The sequence below is a fragment of the Scophthalmus maximus genome, chromosome 2 (assembly GCF_022379125.1).
Source record: "Scophthalmus maximus strain ysfricsl-2021 chromosome 2, ASM2237912v1, whole genome shotgun sequence".
NCBI classification, from domain to species: Eukaryota; Metazoa; Chordata; class Actinopteri; order Pleuronectiformes; family Scophthalmidae; genus Scophthalmus; species Scophthalmus maximus.
The window spans coordinates 14,385,084-14,404,465 of record NC_061516.1 but is presented as its reverse complement, the minus strand read 5'-3'; the positions used below and the strand labels follow the sequence as shown (position 1 = coordinate 14,404,465).

General features: G+C 40.9%; 4 protein-coding genes across 6 annotated transcripts; 1 reads left to right on the top strand and 3 right to left on the bottom strand.

Annotated features, from left to right (window-relative positions):
- Window positions 1–242: 242 nt before the first annotated feature.
- cwc15 (CWC15 spliceosome associated protein homolog) lies at window positions 243–2,611 on the bottom strand. Its single transcript, XM_035624786.2, has 7 exons — window positions 2,483–2,611; window positions 1,685–1,829; window positions 1,368–1,480; window positions 1,170–1,270; window positions 972–1,082; window positions 699–829; window positions 243–574 (listed from the first exon to the last, which is right to left on the bottom strand). Exons 2-7 carry the CDS (start codon window positions 1,813–1,815, stop codon window positions 445–447), a joined length of 717 nt encoding a protein of 238 aa, XP_035480679.2. The 5' UTR covers window positions 1,816–1,829; window positions 2,483–2,611; the 3' UTR covers window positions 243–444.
- Window positions 2,612–4,449: 1,838 nt separating this feature from the next.
- On the top strand, window positions 4,450–13,177 carry si:dkey-125i10.3. Its single transcript, XM_035624778.2, has 10 exons — window positions 4,450–4,506; window positions 5,725–5,762; window positions 5,881–5,992; window positions 6,237–6,314; window positions 11,127–11,174; window positions 11,359–11,451; window positions 11,579–12,397; window positions 12,524–12,586; window positions 12,706–12,808; window positions 12,951–13,177. The coding sequence occupies exons 2-10, from the start codon at window positions 5,753–5,755 to the stop codon at window positions 13,053–13,055; spliced, it is 1,431 nt and encodes a 476-aa protein (XP_035480671.2). The 5' UTR covers window positions 4,450–4,506; window positions 5,725–5,752; the 3' UTR covers window positions 13,056–13,177.
- si:rp71-1d10.8 (MFS-type transporter clz9) lies at window positions 7,938–10,635 on the bottom strand. 2 transcript variants are annotated; one of them, XM_035624777.2, is made up of 2 exons: window positions 10,319–10,635; window positions 7,938–9,495 (listed from the first exon to the last, which is right to left on the bottom strand). In XM_035624777.2, the coding sequence occupies exon 2, from the start codon at window positions 9,487–9,489 to the stop codon at window positions 8,191–8,193; it is 1,299 nt and encodes a 432-aa protein (XP_035480670.2). In that variant the 5' UTR covers window positions 9,490–9,495; window positions 10,319–10,635; the 3' UTR covers window positions 7,938–8,190. The 2 variants fall into 2 exon arrangements, with proteins under 2 accessions (XP_035480670.2, XP_035480668.2); XM_035624775.2 differs by having other exon boundaries at window positions 10,327–10,635.
- A 123-nt stretch (window positions 13,178–13,300) lies between the features above and the next one.
- On the bottom strand, window positions 13,301–18,494 carry plp1b (proteolipid protein 1b). 2 transcript variants are annotated; one of them, XM_035624785.2, is made up of 7 exons: window positions 18,353–18,494; window positions 16,213–16,399; window positions 15,963–16,119; window positions 15,515–15,692; window positions 15,171–15,244; window positions 14,896–14,961; window positions 13,301–14,225 (listed from the first exon to the last, which is right to left on the bottom strand). In XM_035624785.2, the coding sequence occupies exons 1-7, from the start codon at window positions 18,354–18,356 to the stop codon at window positions 14,154–14,156; spliced, it is 738 nt and encodes a 245-aa protein (XP_035480678.1). In that variant the 5' UTR covers window positions 18,357–18,494; the 3' UTR covers window positions 13,301–14,153. The 2 variants fall into 2 exon arrangements, with proteins under 2 accessions (XP_035480678.1, XP_047185458.1); XM_047329502.1 differs by lacking the exon at window positions 18,353–18,494 and adding an exon at window positions 16,776–17,031.
- Window positions 18,495–19,382: the final 888 nt, after the last annotated feature.

The following is a 19,382-nucleotide window of genomic DNA, read 5'->3' as shown; positions in this document are numbered from 1 at the left end:
CTAAGATGTTGCTCACTCATAATCGAAACAACTTCAGTATTCAGAAAACGATCAAATTAAGCAAAACAGATACTTGAAACTCAGATTCCTTTCCTCATTAGTCTTTCCCAGAGAAATTCTTAGGAGCATATTCAAACGCATCCCTTTTGATTGAAATTATTTATTTTTAAGTACTTAGTATTTTTAAGTACCGAAAGATTCAACTGAAAGGCTCAGAAGCAGAATCACATTAAACAGTTAAATCCACCTTGTATTGAGCTTTATTCAAAGGAGGCAACTCATCAACTCATTTATATACAACATTTTACCTGTTGTCTGTACAGACACTAACACACTTAAATAAAGAATGTATTTAAATGCATTAGTTGTATACAGCTGGAAGGATGAGACCAAAGAAATCAGTTAAAAAAACACAAACAATAAAATGAACACACACCAAGTCCTTTACTTTACATATTTCTCCATAAATTTCTTGTGGAACTCAGAGCGCAGCGTATCGTTGACAAAGCGCTTCTCTTTCCGTGCCTCATCTACTCCTTTGGCGCAGTTTTTGAACACAACATCATCATCCCACCTAGAAAGATAAATAAAACATTCATTTTTGATGATAGGTATAAAGTGATTTTTTTTTCTCCAAAAATACAACACTCATATTATGCATACAAGCATGTTTGCACGTGTATATGTATGGAAGGTACCTTCTCTTGACCCTGAATGTATTTTGAGTCTGGGTCGCCTGTTGCTGTTGCCCTGCCAAATTAATCAACGGATTGCCGCTCAAGATATTCTCCATGCGAATCCTCTCCTCCTCTGCCTTTTGCTCCCGCTCCTAGGATGGGAAGACATAAAAATTCATGGACCAAATGAAGGAATATTTGCCTCTTCTCAAATGTTATCCAACTTGCTGATTTTGATGTCAGCCCAGTCTCATACAGTGGGTGCAAACACATTAGTCTGAAATGACACTTTACTTTGCGTTCTTGCTCTTCAGCCCGCTCCTTCTTGATCTTCTCTAGTTCTGCCAGAAGAGCTGCTGTGTCGTCGTCATCGCTGTCCTCCTCAGAGTCCTCGTCCTCATCATCCTGTTGACAAACGAGCATCACTGGTGAGGAAGGTACACAAGTGCTTATCATCAAGTCTCTACTTATTCTTACAGTGCCAGTACTCACATCAGTGAGAGGGTCATCTGCATCAAGGTTGGCTGCTGGGATCTGATCCAGTCTGGGCCTCTTTGAAGATGAAGAAGATGATGTTGATGATGTGGTGTGCTCTGCAAAATTTCCATGGGTATAAACTTTAGATCAAATGGGACCATCATTTTGACATTGTTAATAATCATTAAATGTAATATTTGCAGATAGACAAACCTCTTGGTCCCCGCTCTCTGGTCTTATCACGTGCAACTACACGTTCCCTTTCCTCAAGCTCCCTGCGGAAGTCACGGGCACGCACCTCCTCCGGGGCATCCTGAGTAGGTTGCCTGAGGATGGGATCGTAGTTGTAGGGGGACAAATACCAGAAGAAATTAATACATATTTTGCTTTCAGCATTTATCCACCATAAGATAGAAGGTGCAATTCAGAAAGCATCTTACTGGATGTAAATCAGTGCCAGGCTCACCAGAGGTGCACACAGTGACACACTGATTACAACCCAGGACTCCATTCTTATTGGATATGCTGACCTGTACTTGATCTTGGTGTGACCAGGAAGATCTCGGCTGGAATACTGTTTGGACAGAGCGCTCAAGTCACCTTCTCCTTTACCTCTCCCTCCTCTCGCCGGCTCAAATGTTGGTCTGGCAGCTGTGGTCATCTTGGATGGCTTTGCTATTGAAAACACATGAAAGCAGTACAAACATGAGCAAAAAATTAAAAAAAATACAAGAAATGTCTGGAACAGTTCACACAAGGATCTGCCAACTCTTGACCACAGTAGTTGGTTCAGTGTCATTTATATCCAAACATTTCAGATTGATTTTGAACTGTTAATCGGACAAAACGTTTGTCTCTTTTTGTTCTGAATCAAGTCACCAATTTCCCATCTGGTGTATTAACTCATTATATGATTTAATTTGTTCAGTCCACATACACTTAATAACAGAAGAACCTCCAATAGCAAGCGAAACAATAAATCGTGTAAGTACTCGTTTTAGCCGTTTAGAAAAAGACACAACAGCGTCCAGGTTATTGCTAAGATGTATTTGGGAGACGTATCACATATATCAATAAACAAATAAAGCTGATTGTCAGTGAATAACAAAGTACAAATCACAAGTTTGCATGCTAGCCATCAGAGCTAAATAGCCGCTAGCTATGCTAACCAGGCTCATCAACTCCTCCGAGGAGGAAAACGAAGCTATTTCGCCTCTTCCGCAACACTGTCTGTCGTCGGCACGAATTACCTCAAGAATGTATGTTCATTGAAACAAAACCAAAGCCAAATTATGGGCATTTCAGAAATAAACAGCAATAACACTCACAAAGCTGCTGCCACCGCACGACAAAAAGGAAGCCTGGATACAACCAAACGCCTCACGTGTACGTCACTTCCTGTAGAAAAGGTGCGTTAAAAGCACTCGGAACTGAGAAAACTTGTAGGAATTAATAAAAGACATAGATTGTTTTAGGTATCGATTATTTACAGATTAGTATAATTAATAGTCAAAGTTTATGTGATCAGGTGTTGTAGTGAGGAAAGTGAGGAGCACATATTGGCGGATTAATTAAATAGAAAAACTTTTCTACTCTATTCTTGACAGTCAGGAGTCATTATTTTGGAATCATTATAACCAAAAAAAGCATTGCACTAATAATGTGCTAGCTATGCAAGGTAGATATAGTACAACTGTCTGTGAGCAATACAGTAACGTGGAGAAAAAACAGGGGCTCTCAATGTTATTTCCACAAATTTTTATCGGCACAGACTTCAGTCATTCCTATTAATCAAATTCAGTGTAAATATCTTAACATGTGGTCTGATAACATCAGAACTTCATGACCATTCCTCCAAAAGTTACATGGAAATCAATGACTGTGGAAATGGCCTAACCACAGTGGCCACAGGCAAACAAGGAAATACAGCTGTCCATAACTTTGAACTCAAACTCTATCGTCCGGAAGCCGAAACCGGACTATGGCCAGGTGAAACACAGAATACATAAGTCATGATAAAATACATTACAGGGTAACAGAAAACAAAACACAAAACTCACATACCTTGTAACGTTTAATAGTGATATTTTTATGTTGCTGTGAAGTCACAATATTTGCAGGACAATCTCAGATTTGATAATATCTGGTACAATTATCAATAACTACTTAATGAAAATATTTTTTGTATTTTTCTCTTTTCACATTGGCACATGTTAATGTATAAATAACTTATGTGTATGCAGTATGTGATTTATCATTTTTTGATGAACTCCGTTTCATTACCAAACTGTGAAAGTACTTACATTTTTATTGCAGATGTTTGCCGAGGTTCAAGGAGGCAAACCAGAGGGGGAGTTACTGCTGCATTCCACTCAACATTCATATATTATGTGTCTCAAATGTCTCACTTTACTTTGTCAAGTGTAACTATTCTATAGTAGAGTAAAACCCAGAAAGGTGATGGCGCAATATACCCTTTTAGTGTATATTTAAAGGGTCAGTTCACCCAAATTAGAACTAAACCATGTTCACTTGCATAGTTTTTTTTTTTAGTAGTGATGTTAATTTTGGAGACGACGTCCATGATACTCTGAATAATCCACAAACAAAAATTTCAACATTTAAGTTTATTAAAATATAACTTATCATAAAACTCATAAAAGTGTAAGAATAAGTTTGTTATGTGTCTCAGTTTCAGTTCACTTTGATGCATTTTGACGGGATGATAACAGGTTCTGGATTAGGACATAGATTGAATACCAAGTGGTTAAATATCAGGTCTATCTTGTTTCCTTGCGTCCCCTTCAGCTCGAAAAGCCTCTTTGTGAAGGAATATATTTTTTCTTTGGAGATACATTAAACAACACTGAAAGGTTTCTCATGAAATGTCTGAAGCTGATAAGCTGAGGGGTTTCATTTCTAGCCACAAAGTGTTGTAAGTGTTGTGTGCAAGTCAGTGGGGGAAAAAATCCCACCACTATAAGTACTTACTTATAGGGTCAATTTAAATTGTGTTGCTGTCACACATTAGAAGAGCAGAAAGAATTATTACTTGAAATATATTTCTTTCATTCGTTTGATTCTCAGGAACAAGCTACCGAGAAGCACTTGCTGTTAAATGACTATGGAATGTGTCATGTCACAGAAATGAAGCAAGAATTTATATGTAAAATGGCACCTGTCAAACTACACCACCCACCCAATTCACCAGTATACATGGTGTAGGGTGGGATGGGACGGGTGGACTCTAAAAGGACAGGGGGAGGGGGCTCAGGTTCAAAAGTCTCTTACCTGCAATACAGAGATCAGAGGAGGCCTAACACCACACAACGCCAACGCAGATGACTAACAGGTGAGAAAATATGGTGTAGGAATGGACTTGACATTATTTCTAATCTCACATTTTCTCATTACAAAGTCAGAGTAGGTCTCGTTTTCAATGCGTAATTAATTTGACCTGGTTAATTGTTGCTGGCAGGTCTCCAGAGAGATTCATCAACAGAGATAAGTGAAATGGTAACAGGAGCTCAATTAGAATATAAACAAGATGCACAGTGTGACAGGGCTCGATACTGTAAACACAAAGTGGGTTAACATTCAGAGTGAGGGAGTATATGGTGAACATGTGGCCATTGTTTACATCAGGATGATATTTTTGAAAACGTTTTAAATTAACAGAGAGTGTAACATGCCGTTTTCAACGAGTAGGTTATACAAACAGGGTTGGTTAGTAATGGATTACATGTAACCAATCACATTATTAAAAAATAAGTAATTGTAATCATACGAGGTTACATTTGAATTTTTAAAAAATTTGATTATAGTTACGTCGTCAAGGATTGCTTGATTGCACTTTAAAATATAGCAATTTTGTTAATGTTGATACCAGCATGTCTTTAATGCTAATTGGATTTCTAAAGGTTGAATGTTCTACTGTAGGTTCTACAGTATAACAACAATATATGACTGTGTACATTACTCCTCTCAGGTTGCCACTTTTGACTATGTTTTTTGTGTGATTTATAGGTAATGATAATGGAGTATTCATTCCTTTTTACTTACGTTTAAATGGAAGAAAGATTTTTTTAGTAAGCACTCCTCTTACACTAGTCTTGTAACAAGATGCAAGATTTAACAAATGCTTTTTTTGTTTGTTTTGTAAATGATGAATATGCTGAATACCCTCTATTTGCATTGAAAAGGTTTTAGATTGAAAGAGTAAATTTGTGGAACTCAAAATGTTGTTGTTGCTTTTAGTATAAGGTGCAATATTTTCAATGTTTGATTTTGAAGTAATCCAAAAGTATTCAGATAAGATTACATTATCAATTTGTATCCAGTAACTGACTACATTTCAAAGCAATCTGACTCAACCCTGGTTACAAATGATGTCACGTTTACATACAGTGAATTGCTTACATACAGAATGCAGTTTTACGAGTTTTGCATGTGAGGTGGGCAAGTCTGAAGTCACTCGTGAGACTATGGAGAGACAGAAAAGAACAGTAAAACACAAACAAGATATATCACATACATTTACAATAACCTCATCTTTAAATCCTTCCATAAGGCTGAACATCTGAGAAGATACAGAAATCATGTCCAAATGTAAGTCACACTAAAATACAATACCTAATCATTTTATGTTGTGCAAGCATTGTTGGTATTCACAAATATCATGACGTGTTTGTGTGTGTGTGTGTGTGTGTGTGTGTGTGTGTTGTAGCTGTTGACAGAAACAAGGTGCTTGAAACCATCAAGGTGCGGACTGCACTAAAGAATGATGGCAGCTGGATCCAAAAATCTGGACAGGGAAAAAAAGAGCAAGATGAAGCAGGGTAAAGTCTAAAGCAGTAACTGAAGCTTTTTACTGATGTGCTGTAGTGAAGCAAGGCATCACTCCGACCCCATCCTCAGAAGACAGCCACTGGGTCCTCCCTAGTAGTTTTTGTAATAGTCCTTCACCACAATCTGTGATTCTTTAAATCATTAGTATTTCTTTTAGAAACACATGGCACAACAAACACTGTACAGTGCAATATGTTTGTATATTGAATACACTTAACTTCTCCTGTCTTGCAGATTGGACCTTGCTGTGGAAACCACACCCGCTGCAGTCAGGGAGAAATCCTATGTCCTCTCCACAGCCATGAAATACGAGTGAGTGCTACAGTATAAATATTCAGATGTGAGCATTACTTGCTGTCTTGAATTATTGAAAAAGTACAAAATGAACATGTGGGTTTATCAGATAAAGTCGGGAAGAAAAAGGGAACAAGTTATTGCGCTTCATCAGATGTCAAAGAGTAAGCAGTGTAAAAATATGTTTTGTCTGGTTTATTATAGTATCAAGGAGGAAAAAAAAAGGAAAAAGATATAGGTTTTGAGAAGTAAATGGAAACCGAATGTATAGAATCAGATTAAGTAATATTTAGTAAACGTAATTTCAAATGTTTAAAGCTGTGTCTGAATCAGGGGCTACTACATTTCTCAACTGCTGTAGTAACACAGAATGGCCACAAGATGGTAGTGTCGTCTGTGGGCCTTGTCCCGCATTCTCCACCGTTTTTGCCTTTTACTGCTTAAACAACCCCACCTGAGGTATTGCTTTTGTTTTGTTGTGCTTTTTTTGATTAGGTCAAACTGAAACGACAATTGTGTCCAGTTCTGATTGGCCATTGTGCAAAAAAACCAATTCTCCATCGTAATTCTTCCGAGACCTCTTTCTTGCAAGGCAACATTCACACCAGCAGATGAATAGCAAAATCAACATGTTTGAATGTTGACCTTTTATAAGTCAGCACTAACCCACACCTCCAGTGTGGATGCACTCATTCGACTCCGAGTTTAGTAACTGTTGACTTCTGTCATTAGCGGAGGGGTACAGGTAAATTTCTCCAGCCTAGGCTGGGACTGTTTATTTTCATTATGGACAAGAAAAATACGATGTGTGTGTCATTTAGTTATTTGTTTGTTTGTAAAAAAAGTTTTTATTGTACTTATGTTATTATGGAGTTACTGAAGCTATAACACACAACCACATGGCAATATTCTAAATCCATCCTTTTATCTTTGTAAGCATCTTACTAATACTTCACACGTTAGTTTGATGGATACACACTGCAGCAAGCTCAGAGCATTTACTCTAGCCTGTAGAACAGGACAACCTCTTACACTTATATAATAAGGATTATAGAAATCCTCACTGTCTGTATTCATACTGCATGATGTTAGTTTGTACAACAATGTTGCTGACCTCCAGTGTCCTAAAAGAAAAATGACCGAGCTGAAGTTGAAGGTTGTGATACAGCAGCGGTTTGTGACCCCCTAAAATGAAGCAATGTCTACTCCCGACCTTTCGTCACACATCACGGGGTCAGAGTCCAGACATCGTGTCCGGCCCGAGCCTCTGTTCCACTTGCTCCTCTGACCCAATGCAACGTCTCACTCTTTAATTGGTCTTTAGAAAAAAAAGAGGAAGTGTATTCCTTGTGTTTACTTCTCATATTCTAAGACAAATTGACAATTGACTTTTTAGCCCAGAAAAAATTGTCATCTTTCTTGAAATCTCTACCAGCTTCTTCAGCACGACTGAGCGAGAAGTGAGCCCTCGACTCACTCATGGACTCGTCTCCTCTGTCAAGACATGACTTTTACGGCTTATTGGGAGCAGTGTTAAAGGCATCTTAAAACATAGTGGGTTTTTTTTTCTTTGAGAGTTTAACTTGAAGGACTTTGAAGTCTGAATCGTGAAAATATTAAACAGTTAGAGAAGACTCACAATAAATTAACAACAGAATTTTATTTGAAAATATTTTGGCTTCTTCAAGTTTTATCTTGGGAGCTCCACGAGCTGGGAACCACTGTTTTGCAGCATTCAAACATTATTACTCAATTACTAAATCCGAACAAAACTTTGACGAGTAATTAATATAACACACTCGTTTTTTCTCTGTGAGATGACAAACTACGAACTCTGCAGGAATGTTCTTTCCTCAGATAAATCCTCCAAGTGATAATCTTGGGGAGTAATGAGCTACAAGGAGGGTCTAGCAGCTGTGAGCTCCTCTACAGTGTGCACCCCCTGTGCTGATGTGCTGAAGGTAGGGTCAGCTGCTGAGTCCATGCTGTGTGATGGCATTAAATGACCTTCACTGACAACAAAGTGGTCCAATGGGTAGATGCCACATTTCCTAAAGCCTTCCTTGACAATCCTGGCACCCTCCTCTTCCTTTGCTACCTGATATGTCGCTTTAAATACACCCGAGAACTCCTTCTTGCTTATTGCAAAGTGAGTATCGGTGGCGCAGCCATCCCCTAGGAGTGCTGCAAAACGCTGCCTCAGTAGCACAAACAGACCTGCGTTGAGCGGCTGCAGGATGTGAGAGCAGTGAGACGGAAGGCACAGAAGGATGACGTCCTCTTTGCGAGCTGCCTCCACCACCTCTAGGTTCACGGGCGACTTGTTGCCGTCAAAAATCAGCAGCAGTGGACGCTCCTTTGGTGCGTGCAAAAGAAAGTGTTTGAGGAACCATTTCTTAAAGAGGTCGGAGTTGATGCACCCTGAGCCCGACCACCCGTAGAGGGCATTTGGTGGCCCTTGTGTCTTGTAACATACTCCCCCTGGATAGGCCTTTGAGTATATAATAAATGGGGGAATGTCCTCTCCAGCGGCACTAAAGCAAGCCAGGACGGAGATGTGGTCCCTCAAACCCGTCATTGGCTTGTAGCCAAGACTGGCAGGCTTGGGAAGAATCACTCTCTTCCGGCCCAGTTGAAAGCCCGTCTCATTGCAGTTGAAGATTTGGTGAGGCTTGTCTCTGAGCCCACGAGTGTCCATGACAGTGCTCAGCAAATGAAAAAACTGATCCACCGCTTCCTTCCTCACACACACCGTCCTCCCACGGACAACACTGTCTGCCTGCTGAATGGTAATGTTCTTCTCCTGCCGTTTTCTAAAATTGAGCCACCAGGTCTGGCCCAGTTTGGAAAATGCCACCCGCCGATGCTGCCGCTTATAAATGGATGAGGCGAAGGACACCAGCTGCTGCTTGGTTAGTGGAAATCCATGCCTGGACATGTACAAGGAGAACTCCACTAACAGCTCCTCGTCAGCAGACGTGATAAGCTGGGCCGGCCCACTACGGCTCCCTGGTGTCACCCGTCCACTGACTCTGTCCCCCAGTGAAGATTTGGGGACTTCGAACTCCTTGGCAGCCTGTCGCACTGTACACCTCCCCGATTTCACCTCGATCAAGGCCCGCTCCATGGCCTCCTCTGTCCATTTCTTCTTCTTCTTCCTACCGATTTTGTCAAGATGGTTTCTTGATGGCATTGTTCGCTGGGAGGGCACAGAAAACGCAGGCATGAATGACACATTACACCAACAGGATCGCAAGGATATATATGTATATGTGGTGAATAACAGCGCTGTGTGAATGGTGAGTGTGACTTTCCTGTAAAGCGCTTTGAATGGTTATATGACTAGAAAAGCGCGATATAAATACAGTCCATTTACCGTATGTATCATTACAATCACAAAATCAGATATAAACGTTCCACACCACTCTCTTGCATCCAGCATTCTTTTTAAACCATAACGGATGGATGCATGCGTTTGCATCTGGTTTGCTGGTTAAAAGAGAAGAGAAATGAAACATGATGGTAATATGTCTCATCTGTTTCTCTGTTGTCACAGCACTCAACAGTTGTCAAAGAGGCATTTGGAGCATTAGACCGTCTTCTGATGGACCGCTCAGACAGACAACCAGCTCTACGTCGACAACTGCAACACCTCTATACCAATTAGACGTCCGACCCACTTGTGAAAACAGAAAAGGCCTATTGATTTATGTCTGCATACGTTTTGTTTTGGATCCTATTCAGAGCTGTTTAAATGCAATTATTTTTGAAACTGTCTGCAGAGCATCCACATTAAGGTGAAACTTGGTCGTTTACTGGATGTGAAACAAACAAACACTTAACTTTTCCTTGCTTCACTAAGAGATGAACTAAGGTTCGTGATGGAGGCTCTCGTCAATGTAGTTGTTACAAATGGTGAAGTACGTGTGGTTCATGCAGACAACGCTGAGTGTGTGTGTGTGTGTGTGTGTGTGTGTGTGTGTGTGTGTGTGTGTGTGTGTGAGGCAACTGGTGAAACACACCGACTTACTTGCTCTTGGGGAGTGGTCGCACTAAGTTCCTCGTGTGAAACAGAAAGCAACTCGTCCCGGTGTCGGTGGTCGTCTCGCTGCGCTGCGCTGCTGTGTGGGAACTAACGTAACAACGATGTGAAGCCTGTTATTTTTACACAAACTTTACGCTTTGAGACAAAAACACATGTCAGTGTCTGATTTGCAGTCGCTGTGACGTGACTGTCTGTTTCATCAAGTTTTAAAAAAACGCGGTTATACTTGGAGTTAATCATTGTCTTCCTGCCTAGCAAGAATATCTCACAAGCACAAGCCAAAAGCGGAACAGAACCGGAAGTTTAGTGAAGTGTTCTTCAAAATAAAAGTATCATAGTTCCTGTTACCAAAATAAGTGCCCAACTCTACAGATTAGCCCATTGATAGGAAAATTACTTTCTTTCTTTCTTTCTTTCTTCTATCTTTTCTTCCTTCCTTCGACTTTGTTGACAGTCTCCTACTCAAACTTCATGTGTATTGCTCAGGACCCACAAGACGTTTTTGGATGTGACGATGTTTGTACAGTGACGATGACTGACAAAAAACTTTTCAGACAGTGGAGTTCAAAAATCAAATTTGAGATTAATCATCGTTGAAGCATTTCGCTTTGATAACAATTATAAGCTAAACAAATTTTGAGCTGATGAAAGCTGAAAAAGAATGGTGATGATGTTTGCTACTGTGGAATTCATTAGCAAGATGTAATTTGCCACTCATTTGTAGTAAATAAGATTATAGATGTCAAGGTTCTTTTCAATGAGTGTTTCTTATTCTTGCCCTGCAGATCAGTGGATTCTCCACTGAGCCCTCATCTCAAAGAGACAACTGAAGGGTATGTACTGTAAATGCTGAATTTCAATTAAAAACAAACTTCTCCACACTACACACCACTCCTCTCTATATCCACTTGTTTAAAGGTTTGCATTGTTAATCTTAGTTAAGCCTGGACTTTTAAACCAAATATCAAATGCTAATGCAAGTATTACAAGTTTACTGTATTTTCTTATTTGCTTTAGTGCTTCAGCTATCCGGGCGAGTGGTGAGGTTATTCTTCCCCAGAAAGATGCTCAGCCTGAGGGGTTAACAGTGGAGACTGCAGACGATACCAAGTTAGTATATACGAGAGTATCTCTCTACCGTTTGTAAATGCAAATATGAAATATAAAGATGCTGACTATTGGGGTTTTTCATATTTTTTATATTATGGTTGTTAAGAAACAACTTCCTCTCTTACAGGCCCCAAGCACATGCAAAAGAACTTGTCCAAAATGGTGAGGCACAAAGAGAAAACACTGTTGCCAACAAAGCAGAAGAAAACAAGGAGGGATGTGCTGATACACCAGCTGAGCAGTCAAACACAGATCACACTGAGGCCAAGTCCCCTGAAGATGCTCTTCTTGAAGTCAAAATGAAACCCGAAGAGGAACCTTCAGTCGCAACAGAGCCAGCCAGTGGGGCACATTTGGAGGATGCAGAATTGATTATACAACCTGCAGAGAGGAGTTGTAATGAGCGTCCCCCAGAACAAGCTGCAGAAGGTGTTTTTGAAGCTGTGGCTGTGGTTGTGCTGGAGTCATCCCATTATAAGAGTGATGTGATTAATGCAACACCAGGATACGGGGCTGCTCCCCAAAACAGCGTGGAAACAATCCCTGACTTGTTGCTGGAATCCTTATCCAAATCACCAACTCACCAAACAATTCTTGATCCTGTATCTGAATCGCCAACTCAGTCTGCTGCCAACACCACAGTCAAGTCTGTGGAGTGTGAAGTTGAGCCTGCAACTCCGACAGAAGCAGCTTTAAAGACCAGAGCTGAAGAGGCAGTTGAGTGCGAAGTCCACCCTGTCAATAATACTGTGGTTGTGCAAAGTGCTGAGAAAGCAGCAGATCAAGTGATGGAGTTGAGCATCACTGATGCTCTTGATTTTGAAACTGCTTCAGATGCTGGAGCTATAACTGAAGTCACAGCTGAAGCAGTTCCTGAACCTGTTGACGATCCAAAGCAATCCCACTCAGACGAGTCAAACCTGAACCAATCTGATGATACCAAAATGTAAGTGCTTATTAAACGGAACAACATTCATTTGTGTTTTTTTCGTACCATTCTAACATGTTTTTACTTTTACTGTGAAATGCATCTTTGCATTGCAATGTTAACTGATTACTTTTTTTTTTATAGCACTGACATTTTTCTAAAGCCTAGGGAGGAGCTACAAACCTTGCACACTCTAAAAATGACCAGGTACCGCAAAATTTCACTTTAAAGACGACGTTGGTTTGTTTTTCTCTTACAAATGAATGATAAGCACTTCAATAGCAGTGCACCACACTTTAACGGTACATACTTTCTCTCTACTCCAGTGATGGCAAAGCTGTTTGTTCATTCTGCGACCAAATTATTGAGGGAAAGGTCAAGATCTCATTCAGTGAACCTCTGATGACTTGCCACGCTGAATGTCTAAAGGTTTGCTCCGTCAGTTAGAAAACATACTGTCCATGAACTGTGTGTGTGTGTGTGTGTGTGTGTGTGTGTGTGTGTGTGTGTGTGTTTGTTGATTGACATGCTCTTGTCATTGCATGATGTCAATGTTGGGTATCTTTCACAGTGTGGTGTGTGTGCCAAGAGGCTGGGCGATATGCTGACCCCCATGTTTCTGCATGACCAAGTGATCCACTGTGATGGCTGCTTCTTCTCAAGGCCTGAAGCCTAACTGGGACAAACATGTAACGCATTCAGTGATTCATGTGTTGTTATGGCTGAGAACCTCATCACTGTGGCCCTAACTCTGTTTAAGTCTGTATTTTGAATCTTTGAACTTTTCAGGATGTGTCGCCAGGATTTAGAAATCTGCGAAAAAGGCTAGACGGCATATTATTTATCACAATAACTCCCAAAGATGCTTAAATGAAATGCTTTGCAGGCAGCATGAATGATTTCAGTGCAACATACTGTACATATGATTTAAATAGTTTAATCAGCCTTAAATTCAAATGAGCACAAACAACATTAAGTAGCCGGCCAACACATCAAACACTTGGAGGCAAGTTATTGAGGCATCAACACCTCAGTGGCACAACGGCAGCAGCTTATTTTAAGCAGTAACTGAAAAACCTCTAGGAAATGGATATACATAACCCCTCAACAGTGGTATTTAAAAAAAAAAGCAGAAATGCATTATGGCCGAATGCTAAGTGCTTGTTTTGTAAGTGAACAGGACAATAGGAGGATACATTTAACCCTTGCAGAGAACTTTTGTACACCCAGCTTCATTTGTTTAAGTACACACACTGTTGATCCACAAGATGGTGATAATGAGGCAGCAGCCAAATCATATTCGAACCAACATATGCATCAGTAAACACTGAATTGCGGTCCCGCAGTTAGGATTTTTCGGGGCAAGCTGTCATTATTCTTAATTATTCATGAAACATCATAGATCACAATCTGACAACAGCATCAGCACCAGTGAAGCCTCAGAAAAAAGACAATAAAACGAGAGATAAAACCTGCAAAAGGAAAATGAACAACAGATCTAAGAGAATCATCTGAGATCAGGATTTGAGGAGAGGGCCAGAGCTCGCTGCTCAGGGTGTGAACTATATCTTCATCTCTCTGTCTGTTGTTCAAACAAAACAGTGATGAGAAACATATGTCTGTTATTGGACAGGTTGAAATAAATAATAGCAGGGAATCCAGGTTTGGAGGTTGCTGTTTTCCGACAGGATGAATGGAAATCTACAGTTGGAAAAGTGTTGACTGTCCATCTCGGAGCCAGAAGATGGGGTTGACTGGGATGGAGATGTTGTACTTAGCGGACACCTTTTCTACCCAGAAACCGCAAGACTGCGTAGTTGTAGGTGGTGGCAGCCAGATACAGAAACTGCAAGACAATGATATGGTGGGTGGTAGAATAGACAGTAAATAAATTTGGTTTGCATATAGGTGGTGGGAAATAATCTTTTTTTTAGGGGCAGTTCACCCAAATTACAAAAAAACTATTTACCTTGTACTTTCTAGCCATACATGCAGTTTTGGTTTGGAGTTGTCCAAGGTTTGAGACATCAATTGTCAATATGCCTTTTGCCACCACAATTGTGATTGAGGTGACTGGAATTTTATTGGTGGTACTTACAATAGAAACTGAATTGACAGCATCCCTGTTTTTCTAGATAACACACACACACACACACACACACACACACACACACACACACACACACTAACGCGACAGGAACAGTTTTTTGGAGAGAGATGCTGAGTCATTTGTCAGCACTTCTTTGAGCACCATAAACTTAAGTTCATTCACGTCCATCGTTATTTGGGTGGCAGCCAAAAACAGCAGAGGTCGATATTGCAAAATGCAACCAAATAAAACCAAAATAACCTTGTTGACTCAATACCACTAAATATGTATTTTTTCTATAATTTGGGTGAACTGGCCATTTAGATGTGGTAAATGAATTGCTTTTATTTACTGTGAGGACCATGGATATATAAAAAGACAAAAAAAACCCCAAATATTAAACCTGACCAGAAAAACGAATACTCACCAGTGCTAAGAGAGTGACCCCAGCACCAGCGAATGCAGCTATATACAAGTCATAGGTGACGTAGAACTGTAAGACATAAGAAACCAGGTTTAATAAATATTCAGAGAATTTTTGTGTCATTCCATTATATGAAAAATAGTCACTTGCACACTATGTTAACAGTTAACGGTGTTGCATTGATTTCTTTGGTTGCTCACTTTGACTCTGCACACTGCTTTTAATGTGGCATAAAATACAGAACTATGTAAAAGGGATTACTTGATTCCTCTACTCACTTCACTGGTTTTGCAAATAGATGCCAAGGTCATTCCACAAGCCTTGCCTGGCATTGCATTCCAAGGAAGCAGACCTGAAATGAACACATGACGTGAGTGTATGTATCTCTTACCGTTGCTGACTCACTATGAGTTAGGATGCTTTCAAGTTCCCACTTGCATACAACACATAAGGGAAACAGCAGTAACTAAAGATGCAGGCATAGTTATCTTCATTATTTTCATAACTAATTCATCAATCAGCTTTGCATCCACATCCCATAAGGATTTATTCATTTCTTTCAGGGGCACATTAACATTCTCATCAGGGGGACAGGCGGTCAGTCATTATCGGTCCAACGCACCATACTGCCTGGCGTCCATGCAAATCCAGCCGTGCTGATTAATGCTGGGGGTTGTTTCAGCCAGGATGTTAATGTCGTGGCATGTCTGCTCCATGTTGAACAGGAAGAAGACTGGGATAGCAGTGAAGGCAAACACCACTAGCCAGATGAAGGCCAAGATATACGTCACTATGATGAACTGTTGAGATAAAAGTACAGTACCTGAGGTCAGAGAAATGTGGCATTGAGGCTCGGGTGTCAGTTTGATAAATGTGCTGTCTTCAAATCAGCAATCAACCATAAGTCATGATTCTGTTTGGAAATCACAGACACAAATAGCATCTCGTTGTGATTAAAAGCTATAACAAAAAACAAAAGAACCCCAACAGAATTCAGTAAATTATCAATGACCTGACATCATATTTCCCCACCCTCATATCCTCCTCCCGTCTCCTCCCCCCACTCTTACCGTCAGGCTGAGGCAGCGGCCACAATGGGTGCTCCTGAATTCACCAAATGTCTGCTTGACAGCACTTGTGGTATAGAAACCCTCAGCCAGCAGCAGGATACCATAGAGGAAGAAAAACGATGCCAGGCCATAGATCACATACTGGAAATATTTGATACTGGAATAGTCACAGGGGAAAAAAATCAGTTGGTAAAATGAAACAATTCTTCAAGAGCAACATTTTGAGAGAATTGAATGCAGGATCACTCACAAGGAGGCCATGACCTCAAAGTCCTGAACGTTGCGGGCGAAGTAGGTCTCAACAAGTACTTCGGTCTGGGTCAACGCTTCGTGCCCACAGCCACAAAATAATGCCATGCCAGCATAGAGCAGCAATGTGGCCACCAGGGATGGGTAGGGCACTGCCCCAATGCACCGGACACAGCAATCATAACAACCTGAGGGGGCATAATATATCAGCACACAGGCGGCACACACCGCACATATAACCACACAGCACATCTACGCCACAGTGGGGGACTCTTTCATCGCGTCGGTGAGTTGTGAAAAAGGCCTCGCTCCGTCTGCAAATCCATGAGCACACACCAAACCCCACCAACAGGCAAGAGAGCAACGGAAAAAAATTAGATAGCAGGGACAAAACAAGAGTTCAAGCAGCGGTTCCCAGTGAAGCGTCCAAACAAGGGCAGTCACCACAGACTTCACGACCATCTCACACACTTCCTCTAGTGTAAGCTTGTGCTGTTGAAGCAGGTAGCAAATATCCACAGTGTTAATAAATGCATCGGCAGAAATGAGATAGAGGAGAAGCACCTAAGGCTTTGCAAAGCCAAGGCTGCCTGACCGGAAACATTTGCTGCTTTTGATCTTGTACTCCACAAGAAGAAAGATCCCAACCAGAGACGTACAGTGCTGCCTACAAGGTTTTGCTACTGTAAAATAAGCCTCCCTGTGCTGATTGCATCCGTATGTGAAAGCTCCTCTGCGTGTACCAACACTTCACAGCTCAACCACTACTGACTCTGGTCCAGCCTACTTTCTCCAGCAGTCACAGGCGTCACCAGGCGAGTGAGAGATGGCGGTGAAACACTGGCTCCAGGGCCCGGGAGAAAGAGCTTCTCTTTGTGGTCGCAGATACAATGTCCTTTGTCTTTGCCACAAATAGGCAGGAACAAAGGGCAGCGATGTTAAACAAACAAAGACCATAGTGCAACAATACACACACAGTAGTACGCGGTGGCAGTGGGGGTCACCGGGACCGTCTCGACACCACTGGCAATGTCACTACTCAGGCCACCCTCCATCCACAGCAGGCTGAGGCTGGTACCACGACACCGGGGGGGGGCTGGGTTCAAGCGTTCAAAGAGTGGGAGGAAGCCTGATGAACGAGAGGGGCAATTTGAATATCTTCACAACAACAACAACAACAACAAAAACCCCACTCAAAATTATGGCAATACACTATGTGAATTCCTTAAGTGCTGTGGGCGACTGTGTCAGTTGGCTAAATCTTTCTGGTAATTCCCCAAATAACAGGAATTTAGTTGGAAGAAAAAGAGGCTGTGAGTTAATCAAAATGGTAAGGTATAAATAGTAACAGCAGGAAGACTGCTCCAGTCCCTTAAAATGATGCCTGCGGACGCCCACGGTTCAGCTGTGTCCTGCTGCAACGGTGACACAGTGGCAGAGCGATAGAGGCCATCGTGAACTCTATTTGAGGGTCAGTTCCAAAGGCATCAGTGCATTTCACAACAGATGCCAGAAGATCTATCTACAATGCAGAAAATACTTGAAATTTAGTGCAAAAGTTGTTTGTAAATGAGAGAAATTTGTTGGCACAAGTTGTTTGTGTCCACAGTTCTCATGGAACATCTGAATTTTATACAAGTGACACAGTTTTTGACCTCTTTCACACCAGTGACCTGGCATGGCCCTGGCATGATGAGAGTCTCTGCCCAACTCTGTCAGCCACTCTGAGTCCAGTCTAGCTTATGTGTACAGGGGGTCAGGGGAGGTAACGGAGAGTAAATAATCCTGACTGAGCCCATGTGCTGTTTTCTTTCCAGTCGTTTGAAATCATGACTGTATTTTAAACTATGTTATATATTAATAAAAAAGGCCAAAGCATGAATCAATGACGGTCAACAATCCATTCGATCCATATTAAATTTTAAAAAATGTATTTGAGGATATTAAAATACTTTTGTAAATCTAAAATGAATGCACAGGATTAATTTGCAGCAAATCCTGCCCACAGTGCACAAGGGCAACATGATGTCTTAGGACAAAAAGGACATATTAAAGGCAACATTAGTAAGTTATTAAAGTTCACATTTTCATATCGCATTAATAATAGATGATAAGCGTTATTAAGAATTCTGTGCACTCACCCATGTCCAGAAAGAAATGCAGAGTTATTGAAGTTTTGCTGGGGCGGCTTTGTGACTGTGATATGAGGATATGAGAAGTTATTCCCCGCCAGTCCTATATGAATCTGACTCGCGCTTTTGTCTCATCAACAATAGATAGACCACATCACCCCGGGTCACATCTTAAAGTCACAAAGTCCCATTTCAGCTGCCAGTCATTATTAATGGAGCCATTGGTGCAGGACTGGGGACAGAGTGGGTCACAAATTCTTATATTAACTTTTTTTTCTTGGTGCTTTTTAATGCAGTTTAGTCATTCTGACTAATACCTGTAGATACTTCATCACTTGATTATTTGATTATGCTCAAATATAAGGGTAATAAATTACGAATTGCAGCTTTTTCATGCAAAAATGCATAAAGTATATCAGCCACAAAGTCTATTTATTGAAAATACACACTTTGGAAAATTTAAACAATTAAAAAAATTGTATCCAATTTTTTAAGATGAAAGGCTTCTGTTTTCTTTAGATTGATAAACACAATCCAAATAAGCTTATGTTAATATCCAGTGATTTTAATTTTTTATTTTCACCACAGAATTCACCAAATTATTGCACGTTCATCTATAAGGTGCATAGTGTTTCATTAACATTGAATTTTTCATCTGTGTATCATCAGCATGCATGTGTTGTTTGTCTGCACACACACACACACACACACACGCACACACACGCGCTACATGTCAACACATTAAACACCTTGGAGGGTCCTCAGAGCAGCATTTTTAAAAGCACACAGAGATAAGAGGTGTGTGCAGAAAAGAGCGAAATAAATCGAAATGCCAGTGACTGACATTGATGAAGTTGACTAACAAGGGTGACATTGACGGCCAGGTCCAGCTGCTGCCCTCCTTCCCTCCCTCCCTCATGTTTGACCCAGTTGATGTCAAAGCTGGGTTCAGTACAAAGGAGCCAGTGTGGAGCAGGAGAAAACATCACTTTTTGGGGGGGGAGAGGCCCCCATCTTATTTTGCTTTCCATTTTACACC